The following is a 17,385-nucleotide window of genomic DNA, read 5'->3' as shown; positions in this document are numbered from 1 at the left end:
AGAGAGAAAATGGATGGAGAGTCGCATCATTCAATCATGAAGCTGTCTGACAAAATGCTCACATAAAAAATGCTTGGATGACCGATGACCATTCTCACGTTGACACCATCACACACCCTCCTCGCCCTCCCTTCTCTTCCTTTCCTTCATATTTGGTTGCAATAAGGAGAAAAGTGAAGAGAAACAAGGAACTCTTTTCTCCTCTCTCTCTCTCCCTCCGTGTGATGAGGCAGCAGTCGCAGCTACCGCACCGGTCACCGCCCATCTCTCAATAAATGCATCATAAGAGATCGGAATCCGAGATCGGAAAGGAAACCCACGCTCCCTCTTCCTCTTCCGGTTTCCATCCGCGTCCTCCTCCTCTCCTCCCTCTCTTCCACCCTTCCGCCCCCAACCCTAACCCTAATCTCGATTCCCCCCATGGCCTCTCCGTCCCCCACAAGCGGCCCATTATGAACCCTCCCGGCGCCGTCGAGCCCTCGCCCTCGCCCTCCGCCATCGCGACCTCCCCCGCCCCAGTCCGCCGGCGCCTCGCCCCCTCCGCTGCTGCCGCCCGCTCCGCGGCCCGCCACATCCTCCGCCGGCTCCACCTCCGCCTCCGTCTCTTCCTCCTCCTCTCCTTCCCCTCCCTCTACCTCCTCATCACGTCGTCCGGCGACGCCGCCCCCGATCGCTCCTTCCTCCTCGACTTCTTCTCCGCGGTCGCCTTCTCATCCGTCCTCCTCCTCGTCCTCTGCGTCTCACTCAACGCCCTGCCCCTTCCTTCCTTCCGTCTCCTCTTCTCCCGCTCCTCCGCCCTCCTCCTGCCACGCCACCACCTCCCACGCCGCACGAGCCCCGTCCTCTGGTCCATTGGCAGCTCCTCCTCCCCCGACAAGCCCAAGGTCGACCGCCGCCCGGCCTCGGGGTCTGACGTTCAGGTCTACAGCAATGGGGATATCTTCGAGGGCGAGTTCCATCGGGGCAAGTGCTCAGGGAGCGGGGTGTACTATTACTATATGAGCGGCAGGTTCGAGGGCGATTGGGTCGACGGGAAGTACGATGGGTATGGGGTGGAGACCTGGGCCCGAGGGAGCCGATACAGGGGCCAATACAGGCAGGGACTCCGGCATGGGTTCGGGGTGTATAGGTTCTACACGGGTGATGTGTATGCAGGGGAGTGGTCGAACGGGCAGAGCCATGGATGCGGGGTGCATACATGCGAGGATGCAAGCCGATATGTTGGGGAGTTCAAGTGGGGGGTGAAGCATGGGCTTGGCCACTACCATTTCAGGTGCAAGCTTGAGGATATCTGTTCTGAGTTCTTTATTATCTATTATTTATGCTGAAATTTATTTTATCTTCATTGTGGAATTTATACTTATGTTGGATTGCATGGATTTGATGGTTTAAAGATACACATCATCTTATAGTGATTCTTCACAAATTTAGACATCATGTAGTTAAATGGTGTAATGAAATGTAAATGGATTTGCCTCTCTGCTTTACTTCACTCGGTTACTTCATATGATGCTCTATCCTTCTTCTATAACTTGGACAGAATTGGCAGTGAACCCTTAGTTTTTGTTGTTTACATGTCTTGTAATCCCTGAACTTTAGCGTGATAAATTTCATTTGGGTTTCTGTTCTTCAGACTGGTTGGTGACTATGTTCGGTTTGATTATTGCTTCATTTGTTTTTGCAAATTGCCATTTGCAGAATTGACGATTCCTTAGTTATGTTGATAATGGTCTAATCATATTACCAACCTACATGACGTTATTGGATGTGGATTTTACATTCGCAGTTATATCTGGATGCCTTTGTTTGTCACTTCCCTTTCTTGGTTGCTTCTCTGGTTGTGCAAAGTGGGGAACATGTGATGATACATTGATTTATTTTCATTAATTGGTTACTACATTGATTTGTTTCCATATATTGTTTGAATGTATTTATGAGATCTTTCTCCTAATTTCCACAAATTGTACTCTACCTTTTTTCCTAGCACATTCAATGTCTCAAGATAATAGGAAAGTTGTTCTGGCATAGATGCGTATGATGATGAAAGACTAGGTTGGTCTCAAGTAATCTCAGTAGGATCTGATAAAATTATTTCCTATCTTTTGTATAACCTTTTGGTTACAGCTGTAATTTTTCTCTTTAATTTTTATTTCATTTACAAAAAATTACAATCATGACCCTAATTTGTTCTTTTATTTCTTGTGACCATGTAGAAGCAAAGAAATTGCATTGGAAGAGCATAATGACCCAAGTAAACTTTTAGTCTTGTGACTTGTGTAAGCACTGTTGCACCATTGTTGTCCAAAATGCTGGAGCTAAAATTAGCATTCCTACATTATTCTATTTATATATTCAAGTCAATGCTTACCAACCCTGATTTCATGATTTCCCCCATTCACACCCCTAAGGTCTTTGTTTGGATATACTTACCAATGTTTTCTAGAGTGTTACGTGACACCTAGGGTTCTTATTAGCCTTTCCTATGAGGCAGACCTCCATGGTTTAATTGGTATCTTTCGCAGTCGTATTATTTGCAGGCTGACTTAGTGTTGGCCTTTAGTTTTTATTTTACTATTTTTTGCTTGAACAAGTCTTGATGTTTCCTGGCTTCTAAAGTATACATATCTTTTACTTTCTGCCTAGCAGTAATTCATCTCAGCTGCTTGACTTGTGATTCCAGCAAGACAAACCTATTTTGCCTTATAGATATGCTGATATCACATTTGCCAATTAATATTAATTTTACTTTTAAAATTCCTACAATATAATGTAAATAAAGCATATTGTCTTATATTTCATGTTCTGCTTGTGTACATCCCCATCTTTATGTAATTGCATATGTTGTATACTCTGGCATGTACGCTTTCGACTTGTAATACTGTAATTATTATGTCTATCTTAATGATTTACAAATTTGTTATGTCCTGACTCTTTGGAGTTGTTGAGATATTTAAAAGGTTGTTCTTGTGCTTATTTGCTTATGTAGTGATCTTCTTATTCTTGTGTTTCGATATTTATTTGTCGAATATGGGCAGCTGTAAGTTGTGGTCAAAATCAACTGGCCTCCAATTCCTTTTTATGCTTCCTTTGTTCAGTTAGTAACTGCATAAAACTATTATCATCTTTCCTGCTGCACCCGGACAGACCATTGTAGTACAAACACATTTACAAATAATATTATCTGTGATGTGCGCCTAATCATTGTTATCTACCATCTAGTGCCTCATTCTTTACCAAATTGTGGGATTGATTTTGCACTAACCTTTTGAAGGAATGGAGACACGTATGCTGGGGAATACTTTGCAGACAAGATGCATGGATTTGGGGTGTATCGTTTTGCAAATGGGCATAGATATGAAGGTGCCTGGCATGAGGGCAGGAGACAGGGCTTGGGAATGTACACATTCCGAAATGGGGAGACGCAGTCAGGTCACTGGCAAAATGGTGTCCTTGATACTTTGAGCACGCAGAGCATTAATCTCGCATCGCCAGTTGCTGTAAACCATTCAAAAGTTTTGAATGCAGTCCAGGTAAATGGGCTTTATTTCTTTCCAGCAAACAATATCTGAGCTCAATTTTCCTCTAGCAACAAAGATTGGACCTATCGTCCATCCATACAGGTAAGATTTACATGTGTTGATTCGCTTGCATCCTCAGGAAGCTCGAAGAGCAGCAGAAAAAGCCTACGATGTGCCTAGGGTTGATGACAGGGTGAACAGGGCTGTTGCTGCAGCAAATAAGTCGGCCAATGCAGCTAGGGTCGCTGCAGTAAAAGCTGTTCAAAATCGCATCCCTGACAATGGTGATGACATACGAAACCACATTGTGTGAAACATGCTTCAAATTTGGACAAATAAGTCTTTGAAGAATTACCAGTGTCTGCTTTGGACAATTAGCGGATGTCCAGAAGCGAGCATCAATAAGAAACTTCCAAGCTTCATCCATGCAGCATATTGTGTTCTTTGTCTTCCCTCTTTTCTCTTTCCACTGCTATGCTTCAACTGACCTCACTGTGAGATACTTTCAGTTGTCGAAGATAACTGATAGACGACTCAGATTTCAGATTTCTTTTGCCTTTTTGCTTGCGCTATGTAAGACGTGAATGTGATGACTGTTCATCACAATGCGGAACTGGTGGATTATGTTTCGGTCTGTGTAGAGAGTTGTTGTGTGTCCGGCTGTGCAGGCTAGAGATCAATTGGTTGTATGCGGAACCTTGTCAACTTTATGGATATCTTCAGATCACGAGATGTGCTTTGTGCTTGGCCCTTATTGCGTAAGTATGGTGATTTGTCAGGTTATGTTATGCACAATGCTAAGCTAAACGACGAACACATACATCGGAGGTGCGATGGATCGAATTCATTCTGAATGAAAGAAGCTTCTTGATCGGTTATAGGAAGGCATATTTTGGAGTTAGATGCAGAGAAGGTATAGAGCTGCGGATGATCAATGAACACATAGTGACTCGGATCATCTTTTATATTTGAACGCTGTCTTCTTTACTTGGTTCAAGTCGAAACTAAAATCTTCAACTCAATAGAATCCGGTTGATCAAATTCAAGCTGAGCAGGCCAGTAAAGGGAAGATGCTTCTGGTATCCCTGATCCCTGCAGTTAGATTCTCTGTCGAAATCTGGACTTCTCAACCGCAAATCTCACCTCAGATTTCTTCGCCTAAGATCCGCATTGATATGGCATCAAATCCACTGGGTAGTAAAATGAACAGAACAAAAATTATTGAAGCCTCATATTACTTTTCCTCCCTTTGAAGGCCAAAGCATCAGATACAAGCAGTAACAACAACAACAACAACAGTAGGAAACCAAAGAAAAACTTCCTTCAGACCCAGACAAAAATTGACGGCATAAAAACCTCAACTCATCATCCTTTACAAGCATTAGAGCTTCCTCTTCTGTTGCTCTTCCTGGACATTAGCTTCGCACGACGACTACAGCTTCTGATGGATCGTTGTGATCACCCAGTCACCACAGTGCCGGCTCTGACGTGGATCTTCTCAGACTTGGCACCGCCGGCGGCGGCAATGTTCCGCTGCTGTTCCTTCCTCGAGCTGGAGGCCTTTATGGACAGCTTCCAGCTCTTCTCCTTGGCCTCGTCGATCTCGATCTGCTCCTTCCGGCACTCCTCGCTGCAGAACGGCATGTCCCCTCTGCAATGCACCACTATCATCAATACAACCGCAGGGTCTTCCAAGTGACTCAATGATTGGGTCAGGGGGAGCTAAACCTGTACATGAAGATGTCGCGGTTGCGGGCGAGGGGCTTCCTGCAGAGGGAGCAGGAGTCCAGGAAGTGGCGGGGCTCGTCGTCTTCTTCGTCGTCCAAGCCATCGAAGAACAGACTTCTCGGCCTCAAAGACGACAGGGATCCCAACATGGCGCTTCCGTAGCAAGAGGGTGGAGGTGAAGGTACGTAGGGGGAACAGCCAGAGAAACCTGCTTGGATTTCGACCGTGCTTAAAGATCCATCAGAGGAGGAGGAGGAGGAGGAAAAGGAAGAGGAGCCCATGAGCTCGAATTCTGCAAGGATGTAGTGACAGATGGGCAGAGAGGGGGGGTTAGGGGATCGGTTTCTGAAGGGAGAAGGAGAAGGTTGGTGTATAAAGAAGTGGTGGAAGGTACAACATTGATGGGGTGGGTGGTTTTGTGTTGAGAGAGAGAGAGAGGAACAGGTGGCTTCCAAACCGCGACCGGTCGCGGGATCCATGCCACCAAACCATTGGAAAAGCTTGCCTGGTCTGCCCTCTCTGAGTTGATTCGGTGTGGTTGATACGATAATACATGATGCATGTAGCGATCAAGCAGTTCAGTCTCATCACATTGTTTCCCTCCAAACCCTGAACACTTCTAATGCTAATGGGACGCAGTGACGTCGCCGTAGTTAAAGCCAGTCGATCCTCCGACATATTGGCTCTTCCTTCCTCTTTCACGGGCAACCGCCTTAGTTTCCGTGGCGTCCCTGAGATGCGGCAGGTCAGCTCCCCGAACTCGAGATCGCCGAGACCACGATTAAAAGTTGGGCAAAATTATTAGTATTATAATTATAAAATATTTACTTTTTTATTTTTTAATTCTTATAAAATATTTATTATTTTTTAAAAGATGAGATTTTCTTGTCCCCACCTCCCTCCACCTCTTTCTCCTAATACTAGCTTTGTGCGTGTCTTTGTTCGTCGCCTTGCTCTTACCCTCGGCCTCACTCTTATTTTTCATTATCGTAGTACATCTAAGGTCGCGTTACCTTGTCGAGGAAGCTCCATGCTCTCGTCCATGTCGTCCATCATCTTCATCTTATGTTTGTCATTATTGTCAATATACACTAAGATCGCATTGCCTTTAAGACCTCTCTCTCTCAATTCCTCCGATGGAGACATGAATAAAGGAGTCAGAGGAGGGAGGTCCTAGGGGTCTCGAAAGTTATCATCAAGGGGGTCATTACTATGGAGGTGGTCGTCGCAATGGGAGTCATTGTCATGACAAAGCAAAACAAAGATGGTGCAATAGTAACATCATCGTGGTGGTGATTCTCATGATACGATGAAGGCAACCCAAAACGAGACCATAACAGAACACAACGAAGCTTAGGGGTAAAATAACAAACATAATCTGCCATATATACGACTTAGGGTAGATATACCCAAGTACTAGTGGTAAATGGGTAGAAGAACGATATTTCATGATCTAAAGAATATATTATATTATAATTCCAGCTGACATAGTAAAATTAGTAAATTAATTTTTAATTTTTTAATCAAATTGGTACACCTGTGTCCAAGTTTTGATTAAAGACATGTATCTTTTCCTATCAATCCCTTAATATAGCAAAATCCAAAAACTTCAATCATTCACGTTTGACCGGTGGAATAGAGATGTAGAAACTCAATTATTAATAACTCTTGTATGAGAATAAGAATGTTCATAGTATTTTTGCATATCTTTTCGAAATTTTAATTTAAACGTACAAGGATTCAATTAGGCAAATTTAAGCCTAGAAAGGCCCATTGTATTATCAATTAAGACATTACTAATGAAGCCATTAACCAAAACAATAATCGATGGTCCAATAAACCATATTGCTTCCTCCTTATGTATAATATACGTATATGATTGTTTAGGGTGAAGAAGACCATATGATGTTCAGTGAGTGTGCCTCCTTTAGGTAGCAATAGATACAAAGAACAATGTGTGTGTAAGGTTTGTCTAAAGCCAAACAGAATATTTCCTATTGAATTGTTTGATTGATTTGGTGTCCATGTTACTCTTGTCAATTTATAATGTAAGATAATCTGAGGTTGAGTTCTTTAGTGATATTGTGATATTTTACATGTATTTCTGTACTTCAAAGAAAAAAAAAACTTTTCATGATATTTTTTGTTTGCTAAAACTAATGGGATAATATCAAGAAATGTAGATTGTTTAGATCTAAGCTTTTGTCAACACCTTGCGCAATCACATGATGTCTGCCAATGTGGAACATGTCTCGATACACTTCACCCTTGAAATAATAAATCTTTAAATCTTTATTTCTTCCTACTCTTTTATATTATGTAATATATAGATAGATAGATACGTATATGTATTATGATGAGCACCCTATAATTAATGTAATGTAGCAGGAACAAAGTTGTGCTATGATTAAACATTTGTGAGGTGTCTCCATGTGGAGATCAGCTTCTTGTTTCCTCTGAGTCTACTCCAATGACCCATCTTATAATTTAATGTCATGATAATGTAATTACTTCTTGTTAGTGTCAATAATAAGTCCAATAAAACCCATGCTACGGTTTACATGGTTTTCCTGGATGCTGTCAAGCTAAAACTCTAATGATTTGTGACATAACATGCAAGCCACGAGCGTATTACATGATACTAATATTATTACTATTGCTTAAGTTGGATGAGTCATCTCGACCCCCTCAAACAACAGAGTTAGAATTTGTTAATTAGATTATGAATCACCTTACAAGCATGAATATGAACACCATAACCACTGCTGCATGAAATAAATAACAGCTCATAAACCATAGGCAAAATACTCATATTTAGATGACATAGAGTTTTGACAAACAACTACGTAGACAAACATCAACAGATCATATAACAGAGTCACTATAGCATGCACAAAAAGGAAAAATTAAAATCATGTGACGGTGTGTTATAAAAAGACATGTAAACCATGAGCGTATCACATCGATACCAATGCCATTGTTATTGCTTCAATCGGATGAGTCATGTCGACCCCCTCTAACAACAGAGTCATCATAGCTTTCTTTTGTATTTTGCCACGGTCACTACCATCACCACGTATAGCTTGTCAAACATGTTATCAGTGGCACGGAAGTACGTGATCCTCCATGTCCGTCGCAATAAAAGGCTTCCACAAATCACCCAAAATCCGGTAATAAATCCTAGGGTGATGCTTGTGTATAACCAAAGTGTTTCCATTCTACTCTCAGAAGAATCTTCATTTTGCCCTTCTCCATCAGTCTTCGTTATATTCACCGTACAATTTTTAGGGAGAGGAAGGCCACAAAGATTTGGGTTGCCAGCATAGATAGATGGATCGGTTAAAGTTTGCAATTGGCTTCCGGTGGGGATTTTACCCGAGAGATTATTATATGACAAGTTCAAATCATTCAAGAAATTTAAATCTGCCAAGGTCGAAGGAATTATACCCGAGAGATTGTTTCTTGAGAGGTCGAGAATTTCTAGTAGTTGCATTCCATCAATGTTGCTTGGTATCTCCCCTGTTAGGTAATTCCCAGATAGATTTAAGCTCCGCAGACCATGCAAATTTTCCAACTCTCTAGGGATGCAACCGGATAAACCATTGTTGGAGAGATCAATGACTGTGTCGATTGAAAGTAGCATGGTGTTGTATTCGAGTTCGCTTCCTTTTGTGAAGAGCCACATGTAATCCTCATAGTAAATATTATGAAAGTACAAATCCTTTGAAGGAGAGCCTTTCAACGCACTAAAATTGCCAAAGCTGTTTGGTATTATTCCCGAAAGATGATTATTCGAGAGATCCACTATCTGAAGAGATGTAAGATGAGATAACCGAGGAATGCTGCCAGTAAAGGCATTCGAGCGTAAGTTGAAAGTCCTTAAGTATGGTAGGCTTTCTCCAATCCAATTTGGTATATTGCCGAAGAATTTGTTGTGAGCCAGATCAAGAGTAACCAATCCGGTAAAATTTCTGAAAGAAAGAGGGATTTGTCCCATAAAATTATTGTAGCTCAGATGTAGTGACTGTAGAGTTTGTAAATTGCTGAGGGAGTCAGGAAGTCCTCCTTGTAATTTGTTGCTTGATAAGTCTAAGATAACTAAATTTGAAGAATTTTTCCAGCAATTAGGAAGCTTCCCTGACAAATTATTTTTAGAAAGCCTAAGCACTACCAAAGACTTGATTCGACAAAAAGAGAAGGGGATGCCACCACTCAGATTATTGGCAGATAGATCGAACCATCGTAAACTTGACATTGTGTTTGAGATTTTTGGAAAGAATTGTGGCATTTCACCCATAATATTATTGTCGGAGAGAGACAAATATTCCAGACTTGGCATCATGATTGATATTTTTGGAGGAAGATGTCCTGATAACGAATTATTGCTGAGATCCAACGTAGTTAGATTTGAAAGATAAATTGGTACATCACCGCCAATCATATTATTAGAGAGATCCAAATACTCGAGACTGGATGGAAGCCAGTTGGGAATCGTTTCTTTCATACCTGTATTTGATAAATCTAATTCACCAAGAGTTATTTGTGTTCGAAGCCATTTTGGAAAATGGGGTGTAGGTAGAATTTGGCAGAATGGCATATAAAGTGTGTTAAGCTGAAAGGAAGGGATCCAGTCATCACTTTTGTTCAAGTGTATAGAGTTATATGAAATGTCCAAATCTTTCAAACTTGATAGATTAGCAAGGTCATCCTCTGATAAGCTCAAAGAGTTATTGTAGAGATCCAAATGGACGAGATTCTTCAACCGTTTGATGCCTTCCGGAAACATCCCATTAAGATAATTGGAATATAAAATCAAAGATTGTAGCATAAAGAGGTTTCCAAGAGATGCGGGCAATGATCCATGGAGAGAGTTGTAAGAAAGATCCAAATACTCAAGACTAGAAGGAAGCCTTTCGAAAAACATGTCTTTGATACCTGCACTTGACAATTGTAGTTGACGAAGAATGGTTTGGGTTCGGAGCCATTTCGGAAAATGGGGAATGGGCAGTATTTGGCAGAATCTCATGAGAAGGGTGTTAAGTTGAAAGGGAGGGATCCAATTATCGCTTTTGTTCAAGCGTATAGAGTTGTATGAAATGTCCAAATATTTCAAACTTGATAGTTTAGCAAGGTCGTCCTCCGATAAGCTCAACGAGTTATTGTAGAGATCCAATTGGACGAGGCCCTTCAACCGTTTGATGCCTTCCGGAAGCATCCCATTCAAAGTGTTGGATCCTAAATTCAAATATCGTAGCATAGAGAGGTTTCCAAGAGATACAAGTTGTGATCCATGGAGAGAGTTATAAGAAAGATCCAAATACTCAAGACTAGAAGGAAGCCTATCGAAAAACAAGTCTTTGATACCTGCACTTGACAATTGTAGTTGACGAAGAATGGTTTGGGTTCGGAGCCATTTCGGAAAATGGGGAATGGGCAGTATTTGGCAGAATCTCATGAGAAGGGTGTTAAGTTGAAAGGGAGGGATCCAGTCATCGCTTTTGTTCAAGTGTATAGAGTTATATGAAATATCCAAATATTTCAAACTTGATAGATTAGCAAGATCGTCCTCCGACAATCTCAAAGAGTTACTGTAAAGATCCAATTGGACGAGGCCCTTCAACCGTTTGATGCCTTCCGGAAACGTCCCATTCAGATAATTGGAACTTAAAATCAAAGATTGTAGCATAGAGAGGTTTCCAAGAGATGTGGGCAATGATCCATTGAGAGAGTTGTAAGAAAGATCCAAATGCTCGAGACTAGAAGGAAGCCCATCGAGAATCATGTCTATTACTCCTACTCCTGCAAGTGAAAATATAATTTATGAAAAGATTTTTACGTCTCAAGTCATTTTGGAAAATGGGCTATTTAAAAAAAATGTTATATAAAGAACTTGAAACTGAAAAGGGCAGGATCCAATCACCACTTTTTCTCGAGTCGTAGTTGTTCGAAATGTCCAAATACCTTAAACTTGATAGATTACCCAATTGGACCTCCGATAAGCTCAACGAGTTACGACTGAGATCCAAATAGATAAGGCTCTTCAGTTGTCCGATGCCTTCCGAAATCGTCCCATTCAAATCATTGGAATCTAAATCCAAATGTTGCAGCAATGATAGATTCCCGATAGATGCAGGCACTGATCCACAGAGGGAGTTGATAGAAAGATCAAGAGATTTAAGTTTCTTGATGTTCCCTAGCCAATCCGGAAAGAAACCACTCAGTTGGGTGCCTCCGAGGTACAATTCCTCCATGCTATTCCTAAGACATCCAGAGAAAACCATTTTTAAATTGGCAAGCACATCATTGATAGGCACTTGGCTCAGGTAGAGAATTTGGAGCTTGCAGAGATTGGATATAGGAGCTAGCTGCATGAAGCCATCTTGGAACACACTCCCAGACAAGTCGAGTGCCCTGAGAGACGTTAACTTTGTAACAGAATCAGGAAAGAATCCATGCAGGTCATTCCCACCAAGATAAAGGAACTCGAGGCTAGTAATATTGAACACCCAATCTGGTATGGTGGAGTTTATATCATTGTATCGTAAATCAAGAGTGGTGAGAGATGTGAAGTTTTTATGAGACAACGAACGAGGAAAGGTCCCTAAGTCACAAGAACTTAATTCAATCTCTTGAACACGTGGGAGCACGTTCAAATCTTGCAACCAGTTGGATGCATTTGTCAAATTGACCCAATTCATGTTAAGGTGCCGAAGGGAAGTGAGCATAGAGATCCATCTCGTGTTCTCAAGGTACAAGCAGAAGAAGTCATCACCTTCATCATCCCCATAGCAGTTATAAGAAAGGTCGAGGTGCTGCAAAGTGGATAGATTTCCGAGCTGGTCAGGTACTCTACCCACGAAACCTGCACCTGAGAGGTTAAGATATGTTAGTCTTCTGAAAGCTCCCAAGAACTTGGGGATAGGTTTATGTGTAAAATAGTTGCCGCTGAAGTCCAGGTGACTAAGTTGTTGGAGAGAACGCAGTGATGGAGTTATGTCACCATGCAGTGCCCATCTGCATCCTGGATCATCATCCAACAATTCGGATCTTGGATAATAATCCAACAAGTAGTACACCTCCTGATGAGTGCAGTCCTTAGTTAGATCCGTCCGACGTTTATTTCGAAGATCCAGCTTGATAACATGACCAGAGATGTTGCTGCAGCCAACTCCTTCCCACGCACAACAGTCCTCGCCGACCCAGGAAGAGAGACGATTGGAAGGATCATGAAGTCCACGCTTGAAGTCGATGAGGGCTTTCCTCTCCGTCTCTCGGCAGCCATGAGAAATCCCAAGCTCAATGCTAAGAACAGTAAGAGAAAAGGTGAGGACAAGAAGAGTTCTCCCACCCATGTTTAATAGTGAGTTCTACCTCAGCTCTCGTGTGTGTGTGTCCAAGCTTATATAAGCTCTCATGTGTGTCCAACAAAATTGTCACTAGTCAAATTCAAGCAACATGGGAACAAGTTAAAAGGAGAAAGTCGAACGTTCCACACGAAGATGTGTCCGACAAAATTGTCACTAGTCAAAGTCAATTTATAGGTAAATAAGTCAATGTCTAAAACAAATTGAAAACTCACTTATGATGGAGGCTTTTTCATTGCTTAATTTTCACGACAGGTGTCGCATTTCGGATCATAAATATAGACATCCAACAATATGATAGAAGATTGATGGTGGAAATCAAAAGTCCTCATTCCCTTCAATTGTCAATGTAGCATGAAATTTATGGAAAAAAAAGATGAGAGAGACAGAATGACATGTTTCATGAAAGAAAACTATGATTAAGAATGGAATCAAAGAAAAATGCTATCAAAATCCTTATCATTTGCTTGACCCAATTAATAATTTGGCTACTTTTTGAAAAAGGCAATCAATCAATAAAAAAAAAGTCACTAAAAATTATTCTAGTTTAAGTAAAAATCATAATCCGTTTTAAGTAAAAATAATTACGAAAATATAAAATAAAAGTGACATAAAACATGGTTTTACATTTGCTTTAATTGATTTAGCACAAACCTTCATCTTTTCTTTCTGAGTTTGGGATGATTATTAGTGATTTTTAATATAATATTTTTTTTATAAAATCAGACATAATTTTATGTTGACTATCGATGACTTAATGCAACCCTTCATTAAGTCATTTTCTTTCGAACTTAAAACAAACATTAGTGGTGTTAGTACAATGTTTTTCATATTAAACTAATTAATATGATTATTATTTTCAGCTTCAGGTGAAACTGATTACCAAAATCTAAAAGAAAAGTGGCATAAAAGTAAAACCAACTCAAAATAATGTTCAAATACTTGCACCATTAAAAAAAAGAAAATACCGCTAATGTCTGTTAAGTTAAAAGAGAAGGAGGACAAGCTCCATCGTAAAGGGTGCATTACCCCTTAGAATGTTCAGATCAAGAAGCTTGTACCAATTTATATATTGCTTATATTTGGTTATGTTGCCATCACAATGGAAGGCTCGAGGCATGGGGCATGTGAATTTGGTCCATCTCTTTGCCAAGTTGGTACATGATGTGTCGTCGTAGCTAAGTACTCGAATTTGTTCTGAAACATGTTTGATATCTAATCTGTGAAATAGCTTATAACGTTATCTTATTTCTACAAATTTTGAGCTCTAATCTTGTTCAGAATTTGTTCAAACTCTACTCTTGAAGGTTATACAAATGCAGACTGGTGAGTCGAATATTGAAATCGAATCCGACAAAACCCGAGCCCGTACCTCAGGGTCGAATAAAGATCTGTTAGATTTGAATTCCGGCCCAACGGGCGAAGAAGATCGAGCGAACGCACCTTGGTCTCCAGAAGCCCCGTCGAAGCTGTCGCCGCCGACGAGAGGGCCGCTTTCGCAGCTCCTCCTCCTCATCTACGTGATCTTTTCTTCGTTGCTGCTCTCGTCTTCTTTGGAGTATGTCGCCGGAACCGGAGGCGACGCGAGCACCAGCAGGAGCTCCGGTGCGAGATTGGAATGGAAATTCCTTACCAAGAGAAATTTCTCCTCTTAGATCCGTCTCCATCGCCAGATCCTCCTCATGGTTACCGTCCCTTGTACGCCGCTTCCCTTTCTTGATTATCCCTTTTCTCTTGACGCTCGCGTCTTGCTAGATCGATCAAGAATATGGATTTTAGGTGAATCACGAGGTCCATACCAATCTTGATTACTGGTAATTTGAGAACGTGTTTTCTGTTCTTTATTTACCTTTTCTTAAAGCTCGCGTACTGTTAGATCGATCAATAAGATGGTTTTTAGGTGAATTGTGAAGTGTATTCCATTCTTGATTACCGGTACTTTGAAAAAGATGTTTTCTGTGTTTTTCGATCTAGGGTTTGCAGGAACTAATTTTGTTCTGGTTATCTTTCTGACTCTTCTTGATGTTTGATCGTATTGCTTCGATTATTGCCATTCAAACCGTTTCACATATGATAGTAGAAACTTTTTCTTGGGGATGAGTCACGGAAGTCGAAGGATCTTCGACGTTTTGTTCCTCTAGGATTTGGATTGCTTTGTTCGTAAGATTTTCCTTGTTGTATTCGATGATTAGAAGACTGCGACTTTCTTTTTCCCTGCCATGGGCCTTAAATGCATATTCCATGTTTGTTGTAAAATTATACTTTTCTGGCACCTTACGACATGCATTATTATGCAGCTTGGAATTCTGTTCACATGAATCATTTTATCGAAAGGGAAGCAGAGAGGGCTTTACCAATGTGAAATGTAATTGGTTAGTTGGTTGTAGACAGGCAGTTAAGATACATCCTTGTGCTTTCTTTGGTCGGTCTCAGCAATTCTGCTCCAACAGAGCAACGAGTTTGACTTATGTTGGTGAGACTAAAACTTATCTGGTAAGAATAATCTTAATAGTCATCTGCCCTTTCTTCTTTAGTAGTAGACGTTGAGATAAACAATTAAAATTCAATAGATGAAAATTCCTTTTAAAATGGGATGAAAGTTATTTATGTGGTTCTACCTTGATAAGAATATATGTGAGCAGAAATGTATGTTGTGATTTCATAGCAGTGAACCTTATGAGCAAATTTCATTTTATTTTCTCTTTGGCAAGGGTTTCTTTTTTTTTTTAAGAGTAAGCGACAAAGGTGGTATTTGAGTCCAAGACCTTACGATAAACTATCAATGTCTTTACCAGCTAAGCTAGTCTTTGGCTAGGTTAATGTCGATAAGAAGATTAGTATTTATATTCTTTGGTATCAGAGCTTGTCTACTTTTGGCCCCTCTTATCAAATTTAACATGTTGCTTTTTGCCTAAACTGAGACTTCATAGGATCTCTGGCTCTTGATGTCCTAATACCTTCTTCTTTAAGCCTTTCCTCTTGAACAGTGTGTGTGAATGTGCATGCCTCGTGTGACCATGTGTATGTATGTGTATGTGTCTATGAATGTATGATGTGCACTTGATACCATTCATTTCCTATTTTGCAAATTGTTTCAATATGACATGCGGTGATTAATGGTTGGTAAATTTATTAAGTGTGCTTCATGTTAACATTGCTTAAATTAATGATAATTTTATCTCCATGAAATTACTGATTCTCATTGTTGCAACTGTGTGACTTCCTGTTCATCATTGTTTTCAAATCGCTTAAACATTACTTAAACATTGAGGAAATCTTCAATTTTTGTCTTGTGGTTGATCTTTTGGTTTCTAATCGCGTGAATGTTGTTTTGTTTGAGCGGCTCTTCCACGGTTCCCTAGTTGAACGAATATTTAGAATACATATTCTTAGAGCTCTTGATGAGGACACTTGGATATGACAATCCAATCCCCTAGGCTTGTTGTCTACTATTGATTTCTATCGGTATATCAAATCAGATTCTAAGGAGGAGGTTTGGCAGGGCTAGAAGGCGATATGGCTCCTTCCTATCTCCCGTAAAGGTAAAACTCTTTCTATGGAAACTCTCCTGGAACCGATTACCCATCTCTGACCTCTTTGCACATATTCTACGCCACCAGCAAGATAATTGCTTTGTATGTCACCTTTCGGTAGATACCTCCCCACATATTCTCCTACAATGTTCTTCAGCCCTCTCTTTTTGGAATCTGCTCCAGGCCAAAGTGAAATTTGTTTCAAGTTCTTTGACACATGGGCTTATCTTGGCTTCACGAGGGAGATGGTCCTGACAAATAAATCTCTAGAACGATCTTAAGTCTCATTTCCTATTCTTTTTGTTGTCTTTGGCTCAATAGAAATGAGGTCAGATTCCATAACTGTCATGCCAAACCTCCTACCATAGTCTCCAGGGTGATTGCCCTCACCAATGAAATCGCTGAATCATGTCCTTCGCCTGAGAAAACTAGGAATATATGCACTATGTACCCTCAACCAGGTAATGGGATCTACGGCTACATATTACAATGTGATAAATCTTTTACTTCACTTCGAATTTTCTGCAGGAACCAGATTTATCTTCCTCTTTGCTGCAAACTCATCGCTAGCTGTGGGCTGATCGAATCCCCTAATGGCAGAGGCTCTCGTTGTCCTGGAGGCGCTGAAACACACAGAGGCACTGCAGTGGCACCACCCCTGGATCCAAACTGACTCCCAATCACTAATATCTATTGTTAACAGTGCCAAGGAAATCCCTTGGTTCCTTTCTGTCATTATTTCTGATGTAACGTTATTTATGGCCAAACTTCACATCATTGCTCACAGTTTTATCCCTAAGGCTCTCAACAGCAAAGTTCATCAGCTTGTTGCTTTTCTAAGAACCAGTGGGTTCTCATGTTTTTATAAAGCGGGTGATTCTGATATATCATCCAATCCTCTTGTTATTTTTCTTTAATTTCGATGAAAGTTGTTACTGTTTTAAAAAAAAATCAATTCTCTGGATCCGAACCCAAGGGGTGAAACTTTTGACTATATTATGTAATGTGATGGTTCATTCTTTTTTACTGAACTTACCGTAGGTATTGGGTTTTGCTTCCTCTCGACTTCCAACTCCACCATTGCTGCTGTGGGCAGCTTCCCTTACAAGCGCACAATCCATTGATGAAAGGGTTCCACCATGCTCAAGAACTATAAATAACCAGCCTAAAGATTCAATCGGACTCTCAATCACTCATCTCGATCATTGAATCAATGGAACCAAGGAACCCCCTTGGCATCTT

At 40.8% G+C, this 17,385-nt stretch overlaps 4 protein-coding genes across 6 annotated transcripts; 2 read left to right on the top strand and 2 right to left on the bottom strand.

Moving 5' to 3' along the window:
• The first annotated feature begins 130 nt into the window (after positions 1 to 130).
• Positions 131 to 4,245, top strand: LOC135632104 (phosphatidylinositol 4-phosphate 5-kinase 5-like). Its single transcript, XM_065140506.1, has 3 exons — positions 131 to 1,273; positions 3,272 to 3,530; positions 3,658 to 4,245. Exons 1-3 carry the CDS (start codon positions 276 to 278, stop codon positions 3,829 to 3,831), a joined length of 1,431 nt encoding a protein of 476 aa, XP_064996578.1. The 5' UTR covers positions 131 to 275; the 3' UTR covers positions 3,832 to 4,245.
• A 482-nt stretch (positions 4,246 to 4,727) lies between these two features.
• LOC135631003 (FCS-Like Zinc finger 3-like) lies at positions 4,728 to 5,633 on the bottom strand. The gene is made up of 2 exons (XM_065138360.1): positions 5,247 to 5,633; positions 4,728 to 5,169 (listed from the first exon to the last, which is right to left on the bottom strand). Exons 1-2 carry the CDS (start codon positions 5,525 to 5,527, stop codon positions 4,977 to 4,979), a joined length of 474 nt encoding a protein of 157 aa, XP_064994432.1. The 5' UTR covers positions 5,528 to 5,633; the 3' UTR covers positions 4,728 to 4,976.
• A 2,644-nt stretch (positions 5,634 to 8,277) lies between these two features.
• On the bottom strand, positions 8,278 to 12,598 carry LOC135631577 (receptor-like protein EIX1). Its single transcript, XM_065139309.1, has 2 exons — positions 11,208 to 12,598; positions 8,278 to 9,217 (listed from the first exon to the last, which is right to left on the bottom strand). Exons 1-2 carry the CDS (start codon positions 12,596 to 12,598, stop codon positions 8,278 to 8,280), a joined length of 2,331 nt encoding a protein of 776 aa, XP_064995381.1.
• A 1,071-nt stretch (positions 12,599 to 13,669) lies between these two features.
• On the top strand, positions 13,670 to 16,920 carry LOC135631504 (uncharacterized). 3 transcript variants are annotated; one of them, XM_065139238.1, is made up of 4 exons: positions 13,672 to 14,308; positions 14,908 to 15,103; positions 16,090 to 16,152; positions 16,672 to 16,920. In XM_065139238.1, the coding sequence occupies exons 1-4, from the start codon at positions 14,229 to 14,231 to the stop codon at positions 16,711 to 16,713; spliced, it is 381 nt and encodes a 126-aa protein (XP_064995310.1). In that variant the 5' UTR covers positions 13,672 to 14,228; the 3' UTR covers positions 16,714 to 16,920. The 3 variants fall into 3 exon arrangements, 1 of the variants encoding a protein (XP_064995310.1); XR_010494414.1 differs by lacking the exon at positions 16,090 to 16,152 and having other exon boundaries at positions 13,681 to 14,308; XR_010494413.1 differs by having other exon boundaries at positions 13,670 to 14,424; positions 14,908 to 16,920.
• Positions 16,921 to 17,385: the final 465 nt, after the last annotated feature.

The sequence above is a fragment of the Musa acuminata genome, chromosome BXJ3-2 (genome assembly GCF_036884655.1).
Source record: "Musa acuminata AAA Group cultivar baxijiao chromosome BXJ3-2, Cavendish_Baxijiao_AAA, whole genome shotgun sequence".
NCBI lineage: Eukaryota > Viridiplantae > Streptophyta > Magnoliopsida > Zingiberales > Musaceae > Musa > Musa acuminata.
Note: the sequence above shows the minus strand (reverse complement) of the source record. Positions and strands in the feature narration are given on the sequence as shown.